General features: G+C 46.7%; 1 protein-coding gene across 1 annotated transcript; it reads left to right on the top strand.

Moving 5' to 3' along the window:
- The first annotated feature begins 306 nt into the window (after positions 1-306).
- LOC121844754 (RNA polymerase-associated protein LEO1-like) lies at positions 307-25,033 on the top strand. The gene is made up of 15 exons (XM_042315203.1): positions 307-447; positions 849-979; positions 1,073-1,347; positions 1,449-1,546; positions 1,588-1,974; positions 3,762-4,079; positions 6,398-6,492; positions 9,439-9,587; positions 9,773-9,857; positions 9,991-9,995; positions 11,014-11,118; positions 12,615-12,932; positions 21,209-21,344; positions 22,987-23,185; positions 24,785-25,033. The coding sequence occupies exons 1-15, from the start codon at positions 390-392 to the stop codon at positions 24,904-24,906; spliced, it is 2,481 nt and encodes an 826-aa protein (XP_042171137.1). The 5' UTR covers positions 307-389; the 3' UTR covers positions 24,907-25,033.
- The last annotated feature ends 279 nt before the right edge of the window (positions 25,034-25,312 follow it).

Here is a 25,312-nt window from a genome sequence, read left to right as displayed (position 1 = left end):
GGGTGAGCCCCTCTCTCTACCAAATGAGAAAGGTCCTGTGCTGTGTGTCATCACCCAACATTGATGCTCCGCACTGCTCACTCTCAGCACCCAAAACTGCAGTTAGAGTGTAGTACACAGCAGTTATTCTGCAATTACGGCGTCCAAAATACCACAGTCGACTACGGATTCTGCACTTTTATAAACTGCAATCTTTTATGTCAGGGTTAAATTGTAAAATAACACAATGATTTCCATTAACGTATTAATCTGATGCATGTTTACGTGCACCTTATTTCACAGCGCTCATCTGCCGCCACCAGGTGGATATTCAACGCAGTTAATCGTGTCGTGCGGAACTGGGAAAACGCTCCTCTGTCACTTCCGGTTCGTCCTCATCGTAAAAAGAAATGGCGGACATGGACGAACTGTTCGGGAGTGATGGGGACAGTGACAACGAACAAAGAGGTGAAGTTAGCCATCAAAATGCTGTTCCGAAAAGTTAGCTAAACACGTCTAAAGTGACGCTAGATGAATAGCTTTATGCAGTTACAGCTAGTAGGTTAGCTAATGTGATTTAGCTAAGGCCGGTTGGCTGATGCTAGCGAAGCTAACGTTAAGTAGCTAACAAGTAGCTAACGTTAGTAAAGAGGACCTTTGAGAATATCCATCAACAACCTAACTAGAACCAAAATAGCCAGTACATACTTGGTCCAGCACATTAACGTTAGCTAGCTAACCATTCAAGCTCCCCATAGGGCGTGCGTAGCTAACGTTAGTATTTGTGTTTATTTCACATGCATGTACATTTCCCCTCTGCTGAAAGCTAACATGACCGTGTGTGTGTGTGTGTGTGTGTGTGTGTGCAGTGGTCTCAGCAGTGGCGTCTGGCTCTGGTTCAGGTTCTGAATCTGAGCCGGAGATGCCCCGGTCCCGTTCCCATAGTAACGCCTCCGGCAGCGATGATGATGGACAAGATGGGGGAAAGCCCAACACCAAGGTGAGGTCCAGTTGTTTCAATACATACACACACACACACACACAGGAAACACTCTTAACCACAATAATGACATTGTATAACTCTATGAACCAGGAGCTGTTTGGGGATGACAGTGAAGAGGAACGCCAGAGCCGACACAGCGACAACCAATCAAACCTGTCGGAACGCTCAGGAAACCAGTCAGACGCCAGCATGCACTCGGAGCCCGAGGACAATGACCAGTCAGACGCGGAGCAGCACAGTGGGTCGGAGAGAGGGCACCGGGAGGAAGAGGAGGAAGATGGAGATGGAAGGTCAGAGGCAGGCAGTCCAGTATCGGGGGTGGGAAGCCCCAGGTCTGGGAGGGGCAGTGCTCGCTCTGAGAAGAGGTGAGGAGGAATGATTATGGATGGGTTTTATATAGGCTAGTGCTTTTTCAACAAATTTCATTGGAATGTACATAATGCATAATAACTTTTTTTCCTGCCAGTATCCATAGCGACCCCGGCACCCCCCACTCAGCTCCCGGCACCCCCACTCGGCTCCCGGCACCCCCCCTCGGCTCCCGGCACCCCCACTCGGCTCCCGGCACCCCCACTCGGCTCCCGGCACCCCCACTCGGCTCCCGGCACCCCCACTCGGCTCCCGGCACCCCCACTCGGCTCCCGGCACCCCCACTCCGCGCCCGGCACCCCTCACTCCGCGCCCGGCACCCCCACTCCGCGCCCGGCACCCCCTGTCAGACCCCGGCACCCCCTGTCAGACCCCGGCACCCCCTGTCAGACCCCGGCACCCCCACTCAGGGCCCGGCACCCCCCACTCAGGGCCTGGAACTCCCCACTCAGATGGGGAGGGGTCAGGCAAGGAGAACCAATCAGATGATGAAAAGTGGGGAGGAGGGGCTAAGAGTGACCAATCAGAGGATGAGGAAGAGGAGAAGAAGCAGCACCAATCGGATGAAGAGCGAGAGAATTCTGATGAGGACGGGGCGGGGCACAGGAGCAGGAAGAAGTCAGGTATTGAAGAAAGTGTGTGTGTGTGTGTGTAGTCTGAAGGACCTTCCTCTAGCCACTCACTAGATCAGCCTTGGAGTTTGAAAAGAAAATTGTAGCAACCTTCAGCAACATCTGCTTTTCTCTTGTATTAATGTACTCTATCAAGCTTTACCAATATGATACTGTTCTATCACATCCTATATGACATTGGTTGCTGCTGTGCCCTTGAACAAGGCACTTAACCCCCCACAGCAGCAGTTCCCTGTGAACCCAGTCTGGCAGCTCCCCTTACCACTAAAAAAACCTCTACACAGTGCATTGTGAAAGTATTCAGACCCCTTGGCTTTTTCCACATTTTGTTACATTACAGCCATATTCTAAAATGGATTAAATACTTTTCTGTCATCAATCTACACACAATAATCCATAATGACAAAAGAAACTGAAATATTATATTTACATAAGTATTCAGACCCTTTACACAGTACTTTGTGGCAGCACCTTTGGCAGCGATTACAGCCATGAATCTTCTTGGGTATGACGCTACAAGCTTGTCACACCTGTATTTGAGGAGTTTCTCCCATTATTCTCTGCAGATCCTATCAAGCTCTATCGTGTTGGTTGCGGAGCATCGCTAGCATCGCTGCACAGCTTTTTTCAGGTCTCTCCAGAGATGTTGGATTGGGTTCATGTCCGGGATTTGTATGGGCCACTGAAGGACATTCAGAAACTTGTCCCGAAGTCACTCCTCCGTTGTCTTGGCTGTGTGCTTAGGGTTGTTGTCCTGTTAGAAGGTGAACCTTCACCTCAGGCTGAGGTCCTGAGCACTTTGGAGCACGTACTTTGCTCCATTCATCTTTTCCTCGATCCTAGTCAGTCTCCCAGTCCCTGCCGCTGAAAAACATCCCCACAGCATGCTGCCACCCTCATGCTTCACCGTAGGGATGGTGCCAGGTTTCATCCAGACGTGATGCTGCCACCACCATGCTTCACCGTATAGGGATGGTGCCAGGTTTCATCCAGACGTGATGCTGCCACCACCATGCTTCACCGTAGGGATGGTGCCACGTTTCCTCCAGACGTGACACTTGGCATTCAGGCCAAAGAGTTCAATCTTGGTTTCATCAAACCAGAAAATATTTTTTCTCATGGTCTAAAAATCCTTTAGGTGCCTTTTGGCAAACTCCAAGTGGGCTGTCATGTGCCTTTTACCTAGGAGTGGCTTCTGTCTGGCCACTCTACCATAAAGGCCTGATTGGTGAAGTGCTGTAGAGTTGGTTGTCCTTCTGGAAGGTTCTCCAATCTCCACAGAGGAACTCTGGAGCTCTGCCAGAGTGACCATTGGGTTCTTGGTCACCTCTCTGACCAACGCCCTTCTCCGACTGCTCAGTTTGTCCGGCCGGCCAGCTCTAGGAAGAGTCTTGGTGGTTCCAAACTTCTTCCATTTAAGAATGATGGAGGCCACTGTGTTCTTGGGGACCTTAAATGCTTCAGACATTTTTTTGGTAGCCTTCCCCAGATCTGTACCTCGATACAATCCTGTCAAAATAATTTAATCAATTTTAGAGTAAGACTGTAACGTAACAAAATGTGGAAAAAGTCAAGGGGTCTGAATACATTCAGAATGCACTGTATGTTGATGTGTCTTCTTTCAGAGGGGTTGGGTTAAAAGGGAAGTAACATTTCGATTGGACCTTGTGTGCAATTGACCAGTAAAATGATCTTTAATCTTTGTTTGAGCAATGACTGGAAGTCTACAGGAGAATTATAATCATTAAATGATGTGTGTGTGTGTGTGTGTGCTTCAGAGTCTGCGAAGGGCAGTGACAGCGAGGATGACTTCGTCGGACGGAAGAACAAGAAAATGGCGTCTGCCTCGGACTCTGACAGCGATGTTGGCGCCAAGAAGGAGATGGCGGCGGCGTCTGGCTCAGACTCTGACAGCGATGTTGGAGCCAAGAAGAAGATGGCTGTGTCTGGCTCAGACTCTGACAGCGACGTTGGAGCCAAGAAGAAGATGGCTGTGTCTGGCTCAGACTCTGACAGCGACGTTGGAGCCAAGAAGAAGATGGCTGTGTCTGGCTCAGACTCTGACAGCGATGTTGGAGCCAAGAAGAAGGGTAAAGGTAAACCTAGATCTGAAGGCTGGTTGCAAAAATAACTTTCCCAAAAATCCCTGGTTTTCCAGAAATCCTAGTTGGAGGATTCCGGATTTCCTCCTTATCCCCGCCTGCATCCGGGAGTCTTCCAACCGGGAATTCTGGAAAACTTGGGCGTTTAGAAAAATGCAACCCTAATCTGAAGAGTCCTATAGGAGGTCTCCTCAACACATACTAGAGGAGAAGATCCAAGGTTCCTCCTGGTGTAGGCTTGGCTGGTATATATCATATATACCAGGGATCATCAACTAGATTCAGGCTGATTTTAAAAAATATTATTCTTGAGTGGATGTTCCGGGAACATAATTACAAATCATTTGTAGACTGCAAATTGACCACAAAAAAACCCAAACGGAGATAATATTTGACTAAAACATCATCATTTCAAACCTTGCTTACATTTGTATGGATAATATATGGGAAAACTTGGGAACCGATTTTCCAGAATTTAAAATCACTTGGAGCTGATTTTCCTGGTGTTTTTAGGCTTTTATGTAAAAAAAACAACAACATTTGTTCAACTTAAATAAAAACCGTTTGGCCAGTGGGCCGCCATTTGAGGAACCCTGATATATACAGGATACCGTGTCCCGGGGTATTTGCAAATAGCCACAGGATGGTTTTGCAATAACATTGTAAATATTTTTTTATTTTACCTTTATTTAACCAGGCAAGTCAGTTAAGAACAAATTCTTATTTTCAATGACGGCCAAGGAACAGTGGGTTAACTGTCTGTTCAGGGGCAGAACGACAGATTTGTACCATGTCAGCTCGGGGGTTTGAACTTGCAACCTTACGGTTACTAGTCCAACGCTCTAACCACTAGGCTACCCTGCCGCCCCTCCACTCTAACCACTAGGCTACCCTGCCGCCCCTCCACTCTAACCACTAGGCTACCCTGCCGCCCCTCCACTCTAACCACTAGGCCACCCTGCCGCCCCTCCACTCTAACCACTAGGCCATCCTGCCGCCCCTCCACTCTAACCACTAGGCCATCCTGCCGCCCCTCCACTCTAACCACTAGGCTACCCTGCCACCTCTATCTCATTTATTTAATCAATTAGAATATTTGTAGCTACTTTTTATGTACTGCAGTAATCTTGCAATGCGCTTGGTGGTCTGCTTTCTCCTGTCACATTATTTTACATTCTGGAGCCTTGAGTCACTCACTGTTGTGCAGCATGAGCCAGGAGATGTAGTTACACATATTCGGCAGCTAAATATCTTCTCACTATTAAGTTGACTGTTTAAAAGGTGCTAAATGCTCTGCAGTTGTGGATTTGGTTTGCTAATTTAGTAGCTAGTTATCTAGCTAAGTGGTTAGTTTCTTCCAAAATCAAGTTTTGCTTGATAACAGAAGAGAATCCCCTGAGGGTCAGGAGAATCACTGAGGGTCAGGAGAAACAGAGGGTCAGGAGAAACCCCTAGAGGGTCAGGAGAAACCCCTAGAGGGTCAGGAGAAACCCCTAGAATCAGGAGAAACCCTTCAGGAGAAACCCCTAGAGGGTCAGGAGAAACCCCTGACTGGAGAAACCCCTAGAGGGTCAGGAGAAACCCCTAAATGTCAGGAGAATCCCCTGAGGATCAGGAGAATTTGGTCAGGAGAATCCCCTAGAGGGTCAGGAGAATTATCAGGAGAATCCCCTAAGGAGAATCCCCTAGTGGGTCAGGAGAAACCCCTAGTGGGTCAGGAGAAACCCCTAGAGGGTTTTGCTTGAAACCCCTAGAGGGTCAGGAGAAACCCCCCCTAGAGGGTCAGGAGAAACCCCTAGAGGGTCAGGAGAAACCCCTAGAGGGTCAGGAGAAACCCCTAGAGGGTCAGGAGAAACCCCTAGAGGGTCAGGAGAATCCCTAGAGGGTCAGGAGAATCCCCTAGAGGGTCAGGAGAATCCCCTAGTGGGTCAGGAGAATCCCCTAGTGGGTCAGGAGAATGCTATTGTCTGTTCTGCAAATAGTTTGTCAGAGACTCTAAAATGTTCGCAATGCACTCGTTAGCATTTAGCTAGGATTCACTATGGGATTTCACATGTACTTATTAGCATTGGTAACCTCCATATTGCAGAGGCTCAGTGGGGTTTGAAAACAGCGCCTCTTGTGTTCAGTGCCGGTATTACTGAATATCCCAGGATGGGTCGGTATGAAGGTATGTCAGTCTGGATACCACCCAAGCTGACTCCGATGCACTTTGAGGAGGGGTCAGGGTATAATCCCTCCATGTTCCACTCCTACCTGTTACGGGTCAAAGGTTAGGGTTCAGGACTCCTCTTTCTCCATCTCTTCCTCAGGTAAGAAGCCAGCAGCAGACGACCTGTTTGGAGAGGCAGACGACATCTCATCAGACAGTGATGCTGAGAAACCTCCCACTCCAGGACAACCCCTGGTGAGGCATACTTTACCCCCCCCTCCCACTCCAGGACAACCCCTGGTGAGACATACTTTACCCCCCCCTCCAGGACAACCCCTGGTGAGACATACTTTACCCCCCCCACTCCAGGACAACCCCTGGTGAGACATACTTTACCCCCCCCCCACTCCAGGACAACCCCTGGTGAGACATACTTTACCCCCCCCACTCCAGGACAACCCCTGGTGAGACATACTTTACCCCCCACTCCAGGACAACCCCTGGTGAGACATACTTTACCCCCCCACTCCAGGACAACCCCTGGTGAGACATACTTTACCCCCCACTCCAGGACAACCCCTGGTGAGACATACTTTACCCCCCCCACTCCAGGACAACCCCTGGTGAGACATACTTTACCCCCCACTCCAGGACAACCCCTGGTGAGACATACTTTACCCCCCCACTCCAGGACAACCCCTGGTGAGACATACTTTACCCCCCCCCACTCCAGGACAACCCCTGGTGAGACATACTTTACCCCCCACTCCAGGACAACCCCTGGTGAGACATACTTTACCCCCCACTCCAGGACAACCCCTGGTGAGACATACTTTACCCCCCACTCCAGGACAACCCCTGGTGAGACATACTTTACCCCCACTCCAGGACAACCCCTGGTGAGACATACTTTACCCCCCCACTCCAGGACAACCCCTGGTGAGACATACTTTACCCCCCCACTCCAGGACAACCCCTGGTGAGAGACACTTTACCCCCATGTCCAGGACAACCCCTGGTGAGAGTCTGTTTACCCCTCCCTGTCCAGGACAACCCCTGGTGAGTCTCCCTGTGTGTGGTCAACCCCTGGTGAGTGACTCTGTGTGTGTGTCCCCTGTGGACAACCCCTGGTGAGAGACTCCCTGTGTGTGTGTCCCTCCAGGACAACTCCCTGTGTGTGTCTCCCTGGTGTGTGTCCCAACCCCTGGTGAGACATACTTTACCCCCACTCCAGGACAACCCCTGGTGAGACATACTGTCTCCCCCCCTCCAGGACAACCCCTGGTGAGACATACTTTACTCCCCACTCCAGGACAACCCCTGTGTGAGACATGTGTTTACCCCCCCCACTGTGGACAACCCTGGTGAGACACACTGTTACCTCTGCATGTTACAAGAACTAATAATGTGTGTGTGTCTCCTGTGTGTGTGTCTCCCTGTGTGTGTGTCTCCCTGTGTGTGTGTCCCTGTGTGTGTGTCTCCCTGTGTGTGTGTCTCCCTGTGTGTGTGTCTCCCTGTCTCCTGTGTGTGTGTCTCCCTGTGTGTGTGTCTCCCTGTGTGTGTGTCTCCCTGTGTGTGTGTCTCCCTGTGTGTGTGTGTGTGTCTCCCTGTGTGTGTGTCTCCCTGTGTGTGTGTCTCCCTGTGTGTGTGTCTCCCTGTGTGTGTGTCTCCCTGTGTGTGTGTCTCCCTGTGTGTGTGTCTCCCTGTGTGTGTGTCTCCCTGTGTGTGTGTCTCCCTGTGTGTGTGTCTCCCTGTGTGTGTGTCTCCCTGTGTGTGTGTCTCCCTGTGTGTGTGTCTCCCTGTGTGTGTGTCTCCCTGTGTGTGTGTGTGTGTGTCTCCTGTGTGTGTGTCTCCCTGTGTGTGTGTCTCCCTGTGTGTGTGTCTCCCTGTGTGTGTGTCTCCCTGTGTGTGTGTCTCCCTGTGTGTGTGTCTCCCTGTGTGTGTGTCTCCCTGTGTGTGTGTCTCCCTGTGTGTGTGTCTCCCTGTGTGTGTGTCTCCCTGTGTGTGTGTCTCCCTGTGTGTGTGTCTCCCTGTGTGTGTGTCTCCCTGTGTGTGTCTCCCTGTGTGTGTGTCTCCCTGTGTGTGTGTCTCCCTGTGTGTGTGTCTCCCTGTGTGTGTGTCTCCCTGTGTGTGTGTCTCCCTGTGTGTGTGTGTCCCTGTGTGTGTGTCTCCCTGTGTGTGTGTCTCCCTGTGTGTGTGTGTGTGTGTCTCCCTGTGTGTGTGTCTCCCTGTGTGTGTGTCTCCCTGTGTGTGTGTCTCCCTGTGTGTGTGTCTCCCTGTGTGTGTGTCTCCCTGTGTGTGTGTCTCCCTGTGTGTGTGTCTCCCTGTGTGTGTGTCTCCCTGTGTGTGTGTCTCCCTGTGTGTGTGTCTCCCTGTGTGTGTGTCTCCCTGTGTGTGTGTCTCCCTGTGTGTGTGTCTCCCTGTGTGTGTGTCTCCCTGTGTGTGTGTCTCCCTGTGTGTGTGTCTCCCTGTGTGTGTGTCTCCCTGTGTGTGTGTCTCCCTGTGTGTGTGTCTCCCTGTGTGTGTGTCTCCCTGTGTGTGTGTCTCCCTGTGTGTGTGTCTCCCTGTGTGTGTGTCTCCCTGTGTGTGTGTCTCCCTGTGTGTGTGTCTCCCTGTGTGTGTGTCTCCCTGTGTGTGTGTCTCCCTGTGTGTGTGTCTCCCTGTGTGTGTCCCTGTGTGTGTCTCCCTGTGTGTGTGTCTCCCTGTGTGTGTGTCTCCCTGTGTGTGTGTCTCTCCTGTGTGTGTGTCTCCTGTGTGTGTGTCTCTGTGTGTGTGTGTCTCTCTGTGTGTGTGTGTCTCTCTGTGTGTGTGTGTCTCTCTGTGTGTGTCTCTGTGTGTGTCTCTGTGTGTGTTGTGTGTGTCTCTCTGTGTGTGTTGTGTGTGTCTCTCTGTGTGTGTTTGTGTGTGTGTGTCTCTCTGTGTGTGTTTGTGTGTGTGTCTCTCTGTGTGTGTTGTGTGTGTGTGTCTCTGTGTGTGTTTGTGTGTGTGTGTGTCTGTCTCTCTGTGTGTGTTTGTGTGTGTCTCTCTGTGTGTGTTTGTGTGTGTCTCTCTGTGTGTGTTTGTGTGTGTGTCTCTCTGTGTGTGTTTGTGTGTGTCTCTCTGTGTGTGTTTGTGTGTGTGTGTCTCTCTGTGTGTGTTTGTGTGTGTGTCTCTCTGTGTGTGTGTGTGTGTGTGTCTCTCTGTGCGGGTTTCTCTCCCCAGGACCAAGAGGATGGTATGGAAGGGGAGCAGGCTGAGGAGGAGCCCGTCCCAGAGACTCGTATCGAGGTGGAGATTCCTAAAGTCAGCACTGATCTAGGATCAGACCTCTACTTCGTCAAACTACCCAACTTCCTCTCTGTTGAGCCCAGGTTAGACTCACCCCAGATGGTCCCAGTTCACTTACTGACCCTCCCCCTGGACCCTAACCCTGACCCCTAACTCTGACCTTCTCCTGAGCATTCCATGTTTTCAGATGTGAAGGTCTGGATAGGTAGAAGCAGTGTCTTCTCTCTGAACTCTGTCTGATGTGATGTGTGTGTTCCTCTCTGTTCAGACCCTTTGACTCCCAGTACTATGAAGATGAGTTTGAGGATGAGGAGATGTTGGATGAAGAGGGACGGACCAGGCTCAAACTGAAGGTGTGTGTGTGCTCAGTTCTTGCCCTGTGTGTGTGATGTGACGTGACAGTGTTGTGTATTGATGTGACAGTGTTGTGTATTGATGTGACAGTGTTGTGTATTGATGTGACAGTGTTGTGTATTGATGTGACAGTATTGGTGTGATGTGACAGTGTTGTGTATTGATGTGACAGTGTTGTGTGTGTGTGATGTGACAGTATTGTGTGTGTTGTGATGTGACAGTATTGTGTGTGTTGTGATGTGACAGTGTTGTGTTGTGATGTGACAGTGTTGTGTATTGATGTGACAGTGTTGTGTATTGATGTGACAGTGTTGTGTATTGATGTGACAGTGTTGTGTATTGATGTGACAGTGTTGTGTATTGATGTGACAGTGTTGTGTTTGTGTATTGATGTGACAGTGTTGTGTGTGTGTGTGTGTGATGTGACGGTGTTGTGTGTGTGTGTGTGTGATGTGACAGTGTTGTGTACAGTGTGACAGTGTGTGTGTGTGATGTGACAGTGTTGTGTGTGTGATGTGACAGTGTTGTGTGTGTGATGTGACAGTGTTGTGTTGTGTGTGATGTGACAGTGTTGTGTGTGTGATGGGACAGTGTGTGTGATGGGACAGTGTTGTGTGTGTGTGTGTGATGGGACGGTGTTGTGTGTGTGTGATGGGACGGTGTTGTGTGTGTGTGATGGGACGGTGTTGTGTGTGTGTGATGGGACGGTGTTGTGTCTGTGTGTGATGGGACGGTGTTGTGTGTGTGTGATGGGACAAGTTGTGTCTGTGTGTGATGGGACGGTGTGTGTGTGATGGGACGGTGTGTGTGAACGGTGTTGTGTGTGTGATGGGATGGTGATGTGTTCTGTGTGATGTGACAGTGTTGTGATGTAACAGTGCTCTGTGTGATGTAACAGTGCTCTGTGTGATGTAACAGTGTTGCTGTGTGATGTAACAGTGCTCTGTGTGAACAGTGCTCTGTGTGATGTAACAGTGCTCTGTGTGATGTAACAGTGCTCTGTGTGATGTAACAGTGCTCTGTGTGATGTAACAGTGCTCTGTGTGATGTAACAGTGCTCTGTGTGATGTAACAGTGCTCTGTGTGATGTAACAGTGCTCTGTGTGATGTAACAGTGCTCTGTGTGATGTAACAGTGCTCTGTGTGATGTAACAGTGCTCTGTGTGATGTAACAGTGCTCTGTGTGATGTACAGTGCTGTGTTCAGGTTGAGTACTATCCGGTGGAGAGCCAAGAAAGACGAGGAGGGGAACAGTGCAGAGTGAGTAACAGTGCCTGTGTGATGTAACATGAAGTGGATGTAACGGCAGGTCAGCGCATGACAGACACTGTGTGAGTAACAGTGCTCTGTGTGACGCTCACATGAAGTGGATGTAACAGTGGGACAGCTGATGAAGAGGAGTAACGCTGGGACAGCTGATGAAGAGGCTCTGTGTGAGTAACGCTGGGACTCCTGATGAAGAGGAGTAACGCTGGGACAGCTGATGAAGAGGAGTAACGCTGGGACTCCTGATGAAGAGGAGTAACACTGGGACTCCTGATGAAGAGGAGTAACGCTGGGACTCCTGATGAAGAGGAGTAACGCTGGGACAGCTGATGAAGAGGAGTAACGCTGGGACAGCTGATGAAGAGGAGTAACGCTGGACAGCTGATGAAGAGGAGTAACGCTGGGACAGCTGATGAAGAGGAGTAACGCTGGGACAGCTGATGAAGAGGAGTAACGCTGGACAGCTGATGAAGAGGAGTAACGCTGGACAGCTGATGAAGAGGAGTAACGCTGGACAGCTGATGAAGAGGAGTAACGCTGGGACTCCTGATGAAGAGGAGTAACCCTGGACAGCTGATGAAGAGGAGTAACCCTGGACAGCTGATGAAGAGGAGTAACGCTGGGACTCCTGATGAAGAGGAGTAACGCTGGACAGCTGATGAAGAGGAGTAACGCTGGGACAGCTGATGAAGAGGAGTAACGCTGGGACTCCTGATGAAGAGGAGTAACGCTGGGACAGCTGATGAAGAGGAGTAACGCTGGGACAGCTGATGAAGAGGAGTAACGCTGGACAGCTGATGAAGAGGAGTAACGCTGGACAGCTGATGAAGAGGAGTAACGCTGGACAGCTGATGAAGAGGAGTAACGCTGGGACAGCTGATGAAGAATAGTAACGCTGGACAGCTGATGAAGAGGAGTAACGCTGGGACAGCTGATGAAGAGGAGTAACGCTGGACAGCTGATGAAGAGGAGTAACGCTGGGACAGCTGATGAAGAGGAGTAACGCTGGACAGCTGATGAAGAGGAGTAACGCTGGACAGCTGATGAAGAGGAGTAACCCTGGGACAGCTGATGAAGAGGAGTAACGCTGGACAGCTGATGAAGAGGAGTAACGCTGGACAGCTGATGAAGAGGAGTAACGCTGGACAGCTGATGAAGAGGAGTAACCCTGGACAGCTGATGAAGAGGAGTAACGCTGGACAGCTGATGAAGAGGAGTAACGCTGGGACTCCTGATGAAGAGGAGTAACGCTGGGACTCCTGATGAAGAGGAGTAACGCTGGACAGCTGATGAAGAGGAGTAACGCTGGACAGCTGATGAAGAGGAGTAACGCTGGACTCCTGATGAAGAGGAGTAACCCTGGACAGCTGATGAAGAGGAGTAACGCTGGGACTCCTGATGAAGAGGAGTAACGCTGGGACTCCTGATGAAGAGGAGTAACCCTGGACTCCTGATGATTGTGTTTGAATAATTAATACATTGATTTAACAATGGGGAAATGTGTGTTTACATGTGTATGTATCTGTGGATGTGTTCTGTCTCCACAGCATGTCTCTCCACCTGGGTAACGATGTGTTCTGTCTCCACAGCATGTCTCTCCACCTGGGTAACGATGTGTTCTGTCTCCACAGCATGTCTCTCCACCTGGGTAACGAGGTGTTCTGTCTCCACAGCATGTCTCTCCACCTGGGTAACGAGGTGTTTGATGTGTATAAAGCTCCTCTCCAAGGAGACCACAACCACCTGTTCATCAGACAAGGAACTGGACTACAGGGACAGGCTGTGTTCAAGACCAAACTCACCTTCAGGTAACACTGTCTATACACACACACACTGTAGGTAGGCATACACACACCTTGCTCTTTGTCTGAACCCCAACCCAAAGCTCTGAAAGACATCATGCACCGGCTACAGGAACACGTTCCGTCCAGATGGATTAGTGGACAACAACACAGTATCTAAGCTGAGCTCCGTCCAGATGGAATAGTGAACAACAACACAGTATCTAAGCTGAGCTCCGTCCAGATGGAATAGTGAACAACAACACAGTATCTAAGCTGAGCTCCGTCCAGATGGAATAGTGAACAACAACACAGTATCTAAGCTGAGCTCCGTCCAGATGGAAGAGTGAACAACAACACAGTATCTAAGCTGAGCTCCGTCCAGATGGAATAGTGAACAACAACACAGTATCTAAGCTGAGCTCCGTCCAGATGGAAGAGTGAACAACAACACAGTATCTAAGCTGAGCTCCGTCCAGATGGAATAGTGGACAACAACACAGTATCTAAGCTGAGCTCCGTCCAGATGGAATAGTGAACAACAACACAGTATCTAAGCTGAGCTCCGTCCAGATGGAAGAGTGAACAACAACACAGTATCTAAGCTGAGCTCCGTCCAGATGGAATAGTGGACAACAACACAGTATCTAAGCTGAGCTCCGTCCAGATGGAATAGTGAACAACAACACAGTATCTAAGCTGAGCTCCGTCCAGATGGAATAGTGGACAACAACACAGTATCTAAGCTGAGCTCCGTTCAGATGGATTAGTGAACAACAACACAGTATCTAAGCTGAGAAGGGGACTTGTTTTGGTACAGTATTACAATAGAAGGGGACTTGTTTTGGTACAGTATTAGAAGGGGACTTGTTTTGAAACAGTATTGCAATAGAAGGGGACTTGTTTTGGTACAGTATTGGAACGGGACTTGTTTTGGTACAGTATTACAATAGAAGGGGACTTGTTTTGGTACAGTATTGGAACGGGACTTGTTTTGGTACAGTATTACAATAGAAGGGGACTTGTTTTGGTACAGTATTACAATAGAAGGGGACTTGTTTTGGTACAGTATTACAATAGAAGGGGACTTGTTTTGGTACAGTATTAGAAGGGGACTTGTTTTGGTACAGTATTGCAATAGAAGGGGACTTGTTTTGGTACAGTATTGCAATAGAAGGGGACTTGTTTTGGTACAGTATTACAATAGAAGGGGACTTGTTTTGGTACAGTATTGGAACGGGACTTGTTTTGGTACAGTATTGCAATAGAAGGGGACTTGTTTTGGTACAGTATTGGAACGGGACTTGTTTTGGTACAGTATTGTTTTGAAGTAGGGGGGACTTGTTTTGGTACAGTATTACAATAGAAGGGGACTTGTTTTGGTACAGTATTGGAAGGGGACTTGTTTTGGTACAGTATTACAATAGAAGGGGACTTGTTTTGGTACAGTATTAGAAGGGGACTTGTTTTGGTACAGTATTACAATAGAAGGGGACTTGTTTTGGTACAGTATTACAATAGAAGGGGACTTGTTTTGGTACAGTATTAGAAGGGGACTTGTTTTGGTACAGTATTAGAAGGGGACTTGTTTTGGTACAGTATTACAATAGAAGGGGACTTGTTTTGGTACAGTATTACAATAGAAGGGGACTTGTTTTGGTACAGTATTACAATAGAAGGGGACTTGTTTTGGTACAGTATTACAATAGAAGGGGACTTGTTTTGGTACAGTATTACAATAGAAGGTGACTTGTTTTGGTACAGTATTACAATAGAAGGGGACTTGTTTTGGTACAGTATTGGTACAATAGAAGGGGACTTGTTTTGGTACAGTATTGTTTTGGTACAATTAGAAGGGGACTTGTTTTGGTACAGTATTACAATAGAAGGGGACTTGTTTTGGTACAGTATTACAATAGAAGGGGACTTGTTTTGGTACAGTACTAGAACGGGACTTGTTTTGGTACAGTATTAGAAGGGGACTTGTTTTGGTACAGTATTGCAATAGAAGGGGACTTGTTTTGGTACAGTATTGCAATAGAAGGGGACTTGTTTTGGTACAGTATTAGAAGGGGACTTGTTTTGGTACAGTATTACAAGGGGACTTGTTTTGGTACAGTATTAGAAGGGTTTTGGTACAGTATTAGTTGTTTTGGTACAGTATTACAATAGAAGGGGACTTGTTTTGGTACAGTATTAGGGTACAGTATTACAATAGAAGGGGACTTGTTTTGGTACAGTATTACAATAGGGACTTGTTTTGGTACAGTATTAGAAGGGACTTGTTTTGGTACAGTATTAGAAGGGGACTTGTTTTGGTACAGTATTACAATAGAAGGGGACTTGTTTTGGTACAGTATTAGAACGGGGGACTTGTTTTGGTACAGTATTAGAAGGGGACTTGTTTTGGTACAGTATTAGAAGGGGACTTGTTTTGGTACAGTATTACAATAGAAGGGGACTTGTTTTGGTACAGTATTAGAAGGGGACTTGTTTTGGTAGGGGACTTGTTTTGGTACAGTATTAGAACGGGACTTGTTTTGGTACAGTACTAGAAGGGGACTTGTTTTGGTACAGTATTAGAAGGGGACTTGTTTTGGTACAGTATTACAATAGAAGGGGACTTGTTTTGGTACAGTATTGCAATAGAAGGGGACTTGTTTTGGTACAGTATTAGAACGGGACTTGTTTTGGTACAGTATTAGAAGGGGACTTGTTTTGGTACAGTATTAGAAGGGGACTTGTTTTGGTACAGTATTAGAAGGGGACTTGTTTTGGTACAGTATTAGAAGGGGACTTGTTTTGGTACAGTATTAGAAGGGGACTTGTTTTGGTACAGTATTAGAACGGGACTTGTTTTGGTACAGTATTAGAAGGGGACTTGTTTTGGTACAGTATTAGAAGGGGACTTGTTTTGGTACAGTATTGGAACGGGACTTGTTTTGGTACAGTATTAGAAGGGGACTTGTTTTGGTACAGTATTGGAACGGGACTTGTTTTGGTACAGTATTAGAAGGGGACTTGTTTTGGTACAGTATTAGAACAACTTGTTTTGGTACAGTATTAGAAGGGGACTTGTTTTGGTACAGTATTAGAAGGGGACTTGTTTTGGTACAGTATTAGAAGGGGACTTGTTTTGGTACAGTATTAGAAGGGGACTTGTTTTGGTACAGTATTACAATAGAAGGGGACTTGTTTTGGTACAGTATTACAATAGAAGGGGACTTGTTTTGGTACAGTATTACAATAGAAGGGGACTTGTTTTGGTACAGTATTGGAACGGGACTTGTTTTGGTACAGTATTACAATAGGAGGGGACTTGTTTTGGTACAGTATTAGAAGGGGACTTGTTTTGGTACAGTATTAGAAGGGGACTTGTTTTGGTACAGTATTACAATAGGGACTTGGGGACTTGTTTTGGTACAGTATTAAGCTGAGAAGGGGACTTGTTTTGGTACAGTATTACAAAGGGGACTTGTTTTGGTACAGTATTGAAGGGGACTTGTTTTGGTACAGTATTAGAAGGGGACTTGTTTTGGTACAGTATTACACAGTATTAGAAGGGGACTTGTTTTGGTACAGTATTAGGAAGGGGACTTGTTTTGGTACAGTATTAGAAGGGGACTTGTTTTGGTACAGTATTAGAAGGGGACTTGTTTTGGTACAGTATTAGAAGGGGACTTGTTTTGGTACAGTATTAGAAGGGGACTTGTTTTGGTACAGTATTAGAAGGGGACTTGTTTTGGTACAGTATTAGAAGGGGACTTGTTTTGGTACAGTATTAGAAGGGTCTTGTTTTGGTACAGTATTACTTGTTTTGGTACAGTATTAGAAGGGGACTTGTTTTGGTACAGTATTAGAAGGGGACTTGTTTTGGTTTTGGTACAGTATTAGAAGGGGACTTGTTTTGGTACAGTATTAGAAGGGGACTTGTTTTGGTACAGTATTAGAAGGGGACTTGTTTTGGTACAGTATTAGAAGGGACTTGTTTTGGTACAGTATTAGAACGGGGACTTGTTTTGGTACAGTATTAGAAGGGGACTTGTTTTGGTACAGTATTAGAAGGGGACTTGTTTTGGTACAGTATTAGAAGGGGACTTGTTTTGGTACTATTAGTTTTTTGGTACAGTATTAGAAGGGGACTTGTTTTGGTACAGTATTAGAAGGGGACTTGTTTTGGTACAGTATTAGAAGGGGACTTGTTTTGGTACAGTATTAGAAGGGGACTTGTTTTGGTACAGTATTAGAAGGGGACTTGTTTTGGTACAGTATTAGAACGGGGACTTGTTTTGGTACAGTATTAGAACGGGGAGAAGGGGACTTGTTTTGGTACAGTATTAGAAGGGGACTTGTTTTGGTACAGTATTACAATAGTATTAGAAGGGGACTTGTTTTGGTACAGTATTAGAAGGGGACTTGTTTTGGTACAGTATTAGAAGGGGACTTGTTTTGGTACAGTATTACAATAGAAGGGGACTTGTTTTGGTACAGTATTACAATAGAAGGGGACTTGTTTTGGTACAGTATTAGAACGGGGACTTGTTTTGGTACAGTATTAGAACGGTTTTGGTACTTGTTTTGGTACAGTATTAGAAGGGGACTTGTTTTGGTACAGTATTACTTGTTTTGGTAAGTATTAGAAGACTTGTTTTGGTACAGTATTAGGGGGACTTGTTTTGGTACAGTTTTGGTACAGTATTAGAAGGGGACTTGTTTTGGTACAGTATTACAAGAAGGGGACTTGTTTTGGTACAGTATTACAATAGAAGGGGACTTGTTTTGGTACAGTATTAGAAGGGGACTTGTTTTGGTACAGTATTACAATAGAAGGGGACTTGTTTTGGTACAGTATTGGAAGGGGACTTGTTTTGGTACAGTATTACAATAGAAGGGGACTTGTTTTGGTACAGTATTGGAACGGGACTTGTTTTGGTACAGTATTACAATAGAAGGGACTTGTTTTGGTACAGTATTACAATAGGGGGACTTGTTTTGGTACAGTATTACAATAGAAGGGGACTTGTTTTGGTACAGTATCTAAGCTGAGAAGGGGACTTGTTTTGGTACAGTATTACAATAGAAGGGGACTTGTTTTGGTACAGTATTACAATAGAAGGGGACTTGTTTTGGTACAGTATTACAATAGAAGGGGACTTGTTTTGGTACAGTATTACAATAGAAGGGGACTTGTTTTGGTACAGTATTGGAACGTGACTTGTTTTGGTACAGTATTACAATAGAAGGGGACTTGTTTTGGTACAGTATTACAATAGAAGGGGACTTGTTTTGGTACAGTATTTTGGTAATAGAAGGGGACTTGTTTTGGTACAGTATTGCAATAGAAGGGGACTTGTTTTGGTACAGTATTGGAACGGGACTTGTTTTGGTACAGTATTGGAACGGGACTTGTTTTGGTACAGTATTACAATAGAAGGGGACTTGTTTTGGTACAGTATTACAATAGAAGGGGACTTGTTTTGGTACAGTATTAGAAGGGGACTTGTTTTGGTACAGTATTAGAAGGGGACTTGTTTTGGTACAGTATTAGAAGGGGACTTGTTTTGGTACAGTATTAGAAGGGGACTTGTTTTGGTACAGTATTAGAAGGGGACTTGTTTTGGTACAGTATTAGAAGGGGACTTGTTTTGGTACAGTATTGGAACGGGACTTGCTTTGGTACAGTATTAGAAGGGGACTTGTTTTGGTACAGTATTAGAATAGAAGGGGACTTGTTTTGGTACAGTATTAGAAGGGGACTTGTTTTGGTACAGTATTGGAACGGGACTTGTTTTTTGGTACAGTATTAGAATAGAAGGGGACTTGTTTTGGTACAGTATTAGAACACTTGTTTTGGTACAGTATTAGAAGGGGACTTGTTTTGGTACAGTATTAGAAGGGGACTTGTTTTGGTACAGTATTGAACGGGACTTGTTTTGGTACAGTATTAGAAGGGGACTTGTTTTGGTACAGTATTGGAACGGGGACTTGTTTTGGTACAGTATTGGAACTTGTTTTGGTACAGTATTGGAAGGGACTTGTTTTGGTACAGTATTAGAAGGGGACTTGTTTTGGTACAGTATTAGAAGGGGACTTGTTTTGGTACAGTATTAGAAGGGGACTTGTTTTGGTACAGTATTACAAGGGGACTTGTTTTGGTACAGTATTAGAAGGGGACTTGTTTTGGTACAGTATTAGAAGGACTTGTTTTGGTACAGTATTAGAAGGGGACTTGTTTTGGTACAGTATTACAGAAGGGGACTTGTTTTGGTACAGTATTACAATAGAAGGGGACTTGTTTTGGTACAGTATTGAACGGGGACTTGTTTTGGTACAGTATTAGAAGGGACTTGTTTTGGTACAGTATTAGAAGGGGACTTGTTTTGGTACAGTATTAGAACTTGGGGTACTTGTTTTGGTACAGTATTACAATAGAAGGGGACTTGTTTTGGTACAGTATTACTTGTTTTGGTACAGTATTACAAAGGGGACTTGTTTTGGTACAGTATTAGAACTTGGACTTGTTTTGGTACAGTATTACAATAGAAGGGGACTTGTTTTGGTACAGTATTAGAAGGGGACTTGTTTTGGTACAGTATTACAATAGGAGGGACTTGTTTTGGTACAGTATTAGAAGGGGACTTGTTTTGGTACAGTATTACAATAGGGGACTTGTTTTGGTACAGTAGAAGGGGACTTGTTTTGGACAGTATGGAACGGGACTTGTTTTGGTACAGTATTAGAAGGGGACTTGTTTTGGTACAGTATTGAAGGGGACTTGTTTTGGTACAGTATTAGAAGGGACTTGTTTTGGTACAGTATTACAACGGGACTTGTTTTGGTACAGTATTAGAAGGGGACTTGTTTTGGTACAGTATTAGAAGGGGACTTGTTTTGGTACAGTATTAGAAGGGGACTTGTTTTGGTACAGTATTAGAAGGGGACTTGTTTTGGTACAGTATTAGAAGGGGACTTGTTTTGGTACAGTATTAGAAGGGGACTTGTTTTGGTACAGTATTAGAAGGGGACTTGTTTTGGTACAGTATTACAACTTGTTTTGGTACAGTATTAGAAGGGGACTTGTTTTGGTACAGTATTAGAAGGGGACTTGTTTTGGTACAGTATTAGAAGGGGACTTGTTTTGGTACAGTATTAGAAGGGGACTTGTTTTGGTACAGTATTAGAAGGGGACTTGTTTTGGTACAGTATTAGAAGGGGACTTGTTTTGGTACAGTATTAGAAGGGGACTTGTTTTGGTACAGTATTAGAAGGGGACTTGTTTTGGTACAGTATTAGAATAGGGGGGACTTGTTTTGGTACAGTATTAGAAGGGGACTTGTTTTGGTACAGTATTGGAAGGGGACTTGTTTTGGTACAGTATTAGAAGGGGACTTGTTTTGGTAGTATTAGAAGGGGACTTGTTTTGGTACAGTATTAGAAGGTTTTGGTACAGTATTAGAAGGGGACTTGTTTTGGTACAGTATTAGAAGGGGACTTGTTTTGGTACAGTATTAGAAGGGGACTTGTTTTGGTACAGTATTAGAAGGGGACTTGTTTTGGTACAGTATTAGAAGGGGACTTGTTTTGGTACAGTATTAGAAGGGGACTTGTTTTGGTACAGTATTAGAACGGGGACTTGTTTTGGTACAGTATTAGAACGGGGACTTGTTTTGGTACAGTATTAGAACGGGGACTTGTTTTGGTACAGTATTAGAAGGGGACTTGTTTTGGTACAGTATTAGAAGGGGACTTGTTTTGGTACAGTATTAGAACGGGGACTTGTTTTGGTACAGTATTAGAACGGGGACTTGTTTTGGTACAGTATTAGAAGGGGACTTGTTTTGGTACAGTATTAGAAGGGGACTTGTTTTGGTACAGTATTAGAAGGGGACTTGTTTTGGTACAGTATTAGAAGGGGACTTGTTTTGGTACAGTATTAGAAGGGTCTTGTTTTGGTACAGTATTAGAAGGGGACTTGTTTTGGTACAGTATTAGAAGGGGACTTGTTTTGGTACAGTATTAGAAGGGGACTTGTTTTGGTACAGTATTAGAACGGGACTTGTTTTGGTACAGTATTAGAAGGGGACTTGTTTTGGTACAGTATTAGAACGGGACTTGTTTTGGTACAGTATTAGAAGGGGACTTGTTTTGGTACAGTATTAGAAGGGGACTTGTTTTGGTACAGTATTAGAAGGGGACTTGTTTTGGTACAGTATTATGAGACGCTGTTCCTCTTTCAGTTTAAAGGAACAAACATGAATGTCTGATTTGAGATATAAAGCTGTTATTGCGTGTTTTCTCTCCAGACCCCACTCCACAGACAGTGCCACCCACAGGAAGATGACCCTCTCTCTGGCTGACCGCTGCTCTAAGACCCAGAAGATCAGAATACTGCCCATGGCTGGACGAGACCCCGAGTCTCAACGCAACGAGATGATCAAGGTGACACACGCTGGACTCTGTCATTTCATATAGGATGTCACGTCATAAGGTTATGAGATGTTTGGTGTAATGTTAGCAGAACTACACTCAACAAAAATATTAACGCAACGATTTTAAAAGATTTTACTGAGTTACAGTTCATATAAGTAAATCAGTCAATTGAAATAAATTCATTAAGGCCCTAATCTATGGATTTGACATGACTGGGAATACAGATATGCTGTTGGTCACAGAAACCTTAGATAAAGAAAACCAGTCAGTATCTGGTGTGACCATTTGCCTCATGCAGCGCGACACATCTCCTTCACATAGAGTTGATCAGGTTGCTGATTGTGGCCTGTGGAACATTGTCCCACTCCTCTTCAATGGCTGTGTGAAGTTGCTGGGAACTGGAACACGCTGTTGTATGTTGATCCAGAGCATCCCAAACATGCTCAATGGGTGACATGTCTGGTGAGTATGCAGGCCATGGAAGAACTGGGAAATGTTCAGGAATTGTGTACAGATCCTTGCGACATGGGGCCGTGCATTATCATTCTGAAACGTGAGGTGATGAACGGCACGACAATATGAACCTCAGGATCTCGTCACGGTGTCTCTGTGCATTCAAATTGATTTAAAATGCAATTGTATTCGTTGTTCATAGTTTATGCCTGCCCCATACCATCATGGTGTGTGTCCTCTGTTCACAACGTTGACATCAGCAAACTGCTCGCCCACACAACACCACACACGCTGTCTGCTATCTGCCTGGTACAGTTGAAACTCCTGTGTGCCATCTGCCTGGTACAGCTGAAACTCCTGTGTGCCATCTGCCTGGTACGGCTGAAACTCCTGTGTGCCAGTGGCCGTCGAAGTGGAGCATTTGTCCACTGAAGTCGGTTACAACTGAACTGCAGTCAAGTCAAGACCCTGGTGAGGATGACGAACACTCAGATGAGCTTCCCCGAGACGGTTTCTGACCGTTTGTACAGAACTGTTGTACAAACCCACAGTTTCAACAGTTTGTCTGGGTGGCAGGTTTCAGACGATCCCGCAGGTGAAGAAGTCTGATGTGAAGGTCCTGGGCTGGTGCGGTTGTAAGGCCGGTTGGACGTACTGCCAAATTCTCTAAGACGATGTTACGGAGGTGCTTGATGGTAGAGAAATTAACATCAAATTCTCAGGACATTCCTGCAGCTAGCATGCCAATTTCCCGATCCCTCAAAACTTGAGACATCTGTTTGTATTATGTGACAAAACTGCACATTTTAGAGTGGCCTTTTATTGTCCCCCAGCACAAGGTGCACCTGTGTAATGATCATGCTGTTCAATCAGCTTCTTGATATGCCACAGCTGTCAGGTGGATGGATTATCTTGGCAAAAGAGAAATTCTCACTAACAGGGATGTAAATACATTTGTGGACAACATTTGAGAGAAATAAACTTTTTGTGAATATGGAACATTTCTTGAATCATATCAGCTCATTTAAAAACATGGGACCAACACTTTACATGTTGAGGTTTATATTTTTGTTCAGTTTAATAACGACAGTCGAGACGAGACAGACTTTCTGTTGTTTCTAGAAGCACCGACTGGGCTTCTGTTGCTGATTACAGTCTACTATATTTGAGGGGTTAAAATGTTGACCCTCCACTACAGAAAGAGGAGGAGCGTCTGCGTGCGTCTATCCGTCGTGAGGGACAACAGCGGCGGATGAGAGAGAAGCAGCACCAACGAGGGCTGAGCGCCGGTTACCTGGAGCCCGATCGCTATGACGACGATGAGGAGGGCGACGAGTCGGTCAGCCTGGCTGCCATCAAGAGCAAATACAAGGGAGGAGGAGGAGGAGGGCTGAGGGGTGAGGACACACACACCATATCTAAACAGAGACACGTCCAGATCAAATACAAGGGAGGAGGAGGGCGGCTGAGGGGTGAGGACACACACACCATATCTAAACAGAGACACGTCCAGATCAAATACAAGGGAGGAGGAGGAGGGCTGAGGGGTGAGGACACACACACCATATCTAAACAGAGACACGTCCAGATCAAATACAAGGGAGGAGGAGGAGGAGGAGCTGAGGGGGCTGAGGACACACACACCATATCTAAACAGAGACACGTCCAGATCAAATACAAGGGAGGAGGAGGAGGAGGAGGAGGGCTGAGGGGTGAGGACACACACACCATATCTAAACAGAGACACGTCCAGATCAAATACAAGGGAGGAGGAGGGAGGGGGCTGAGGGGTGAGGACACACACACCATATCTAAACAGAGACACGTCCAGATCAAATACAAGGGAGGAGGAGGAGGAGGAGGGCTGAGGGGTGAGGACACACACACCATATCTAAACAGAGACACGTCCAGATCAAATACAAGGGAGGAGGAGGAGGAGGGAGGGCTGAGGGGTGAGGACACACACACCATATCTAAACAGAGACACGTCCAGATCAAATACAAGGGAGGAGGAGGAGGATGAGGAGGGCTGAGGGGTGAGGACACACACACCATATCTAAACAGAGACACGTCCAGATCAAATACAAGGGAGGAGGAGGAGGGCTGAGGGGTGAGGACACACACACCATATCTAAACAGAGACACGTCCAGATCAAATACAAGGGAGGGAGGAGGAGGAGGGCTGAGGGGTGAGGACACACACACCATATCTAAACAGAGACACGTCCAGATCAAATACAAGGGAGGGAGGAGGAGGAGGAGGGGGCTGAGGGGTGAGGACACACACACCATATCTAAACAGAGACATCCAGATCAAATACAAGGGAGGAGGAGGAGGGCTGAGGGGTGAGGACACACACACCATATCTAAACAGAGACATCCAGATCAAATACAAGGGAGGAGGACAAGGGCTGAGGAGACAGCGAAAGTGTTTGTATTTGCTCATTTTAATGTGTTCTCTTCCCCTCTCTTCTCTCCCCCTCCTCTCTCTGTCCCCCTCCTCTCCTCTTCCGTCCCCTCTCCTCTCCTCTCTTCCATCTCTTTTCTCTTCCGTCTTCCGTCCCCCTCCTCTCCTCCGTCCCTTTCCCCTCTTCCGTCTTCTCTTCCGTCACCTTCCTCTCCTCTGCCTCTCCTCCTCCTCCACTCTCCTCTCCTCCGTCTCTCCTCCTCTCCTCCGTCTCTCCTCCGTCTCTCCTCCACTCTCCTCTCCTCCGTCTCTCCTCCACTCTCCTCTCCTCCGTCTCTCCTCCACTCTCCTCTCCTCCGTCCCTCCTCCACTCTCCTCTCCTCCGTCCCTCCTCCACTCTCCTCTCCTCCGTCCCTCCACTCTCCTCTCCTCCGTCTCTCCTCCACTCTCCTCTCCTCCGTCTCTCCTCCACTCTCCTCTCCTCCGTCTCTCCTCCACTCTCCTCTCCTCCGTCTCTCCTCTCCTCCGTCCCCCTCCTCTCCTCCGTCCCTCTCCTCTCTTCTGTCCCTCTCCTCTCTTCATATAGAGGAGCGTGCTCGGATCTACTCGTCTGACAGTGATGAGGGTTCTGATGATGATAAAGCCCAGAGACTGCTCAAGGCCAAGAAACTAGACTCTGACGAGGTGAGACACACACACAGGTGTTAGTACAGAGGAGAGATGACAGAGGTGACAGATGGTGCAGTCCTATGATCTACCAGCAGGAGACATTGTGAATCACTACATATAGGAATCTAGTTCAGCTAAAAAGCACTTTGAGGCAGATCTGAAGTGAGTCAAATCACATTTTTCCTGTCTCTCTCCCCCTCTTTCTTTCCTCCCCCTCTTTGTTTTCTCTCCCCTCTTGTTTTCTCCCCCCCTCTTTCTTTCTCCCCCTCTTTGTTTTCTCCCCCTCTTTCTTTCTCCCCCTCTTTGTTTTCTCCCCCCTCTTTCTTTCTCCCCCTCTTTCTTTCTCCCCCTCTTTGTTTCCCCCCTCTTTCTTTCTCCCCCTCTTTGTTTCTCCCCCTCTGTTTCTCCCCTCTTTCTTTCTCCCCCCTCTTTCTTTCTCCCCTCT

The sequence above is a fragment of the Oncorhynchus tshawytscha genome, unplaced genomic scaffold (assembly GCF_018296145.1).
Source record: "Oncorhynchus tshawytscha isolate Ot180627B unplaced genomic scaffold, Otsh_v2.0 Un_contig_4109_pilon_pilon, whole genome shotgun sequence".
Classification (NCBI taxonomy): domain Eukaryota; kingdom Metazoa; phylum Chordata; class Actinopteri; order Salmoniformes; family Salmonidae; genus Oncorhynchus; species Oncorhynchus tshawytscha.
Note: the sequence above shows the minus strand (reverse complement) of the source record. Positions and strands in the feature narration are given on the sequence as shown.

Coding starts and splice junctions, on each gene's coding strand:
- LOC121844754 (XM_042315203.1), top strand. CDS start 390: ATGGCGGACATGGACGAACTGTTCGGGAGTGATGGGGACAGTGACAAC. Junction 448..848: donor CAGTGACAACGAACAAAGAG/GTGAAGTTAGCC, acceptor GTGTGTGTGCAG/TGGTCTCAGCAGTGGCGTCT. Junction 1,547..1,587: donor GCACCCCCACTCGGCTCCCG/GCACCCCCACTC, acceptor CTCGGCTCCCGG/CACCCCCACTCGGCTCCCGG.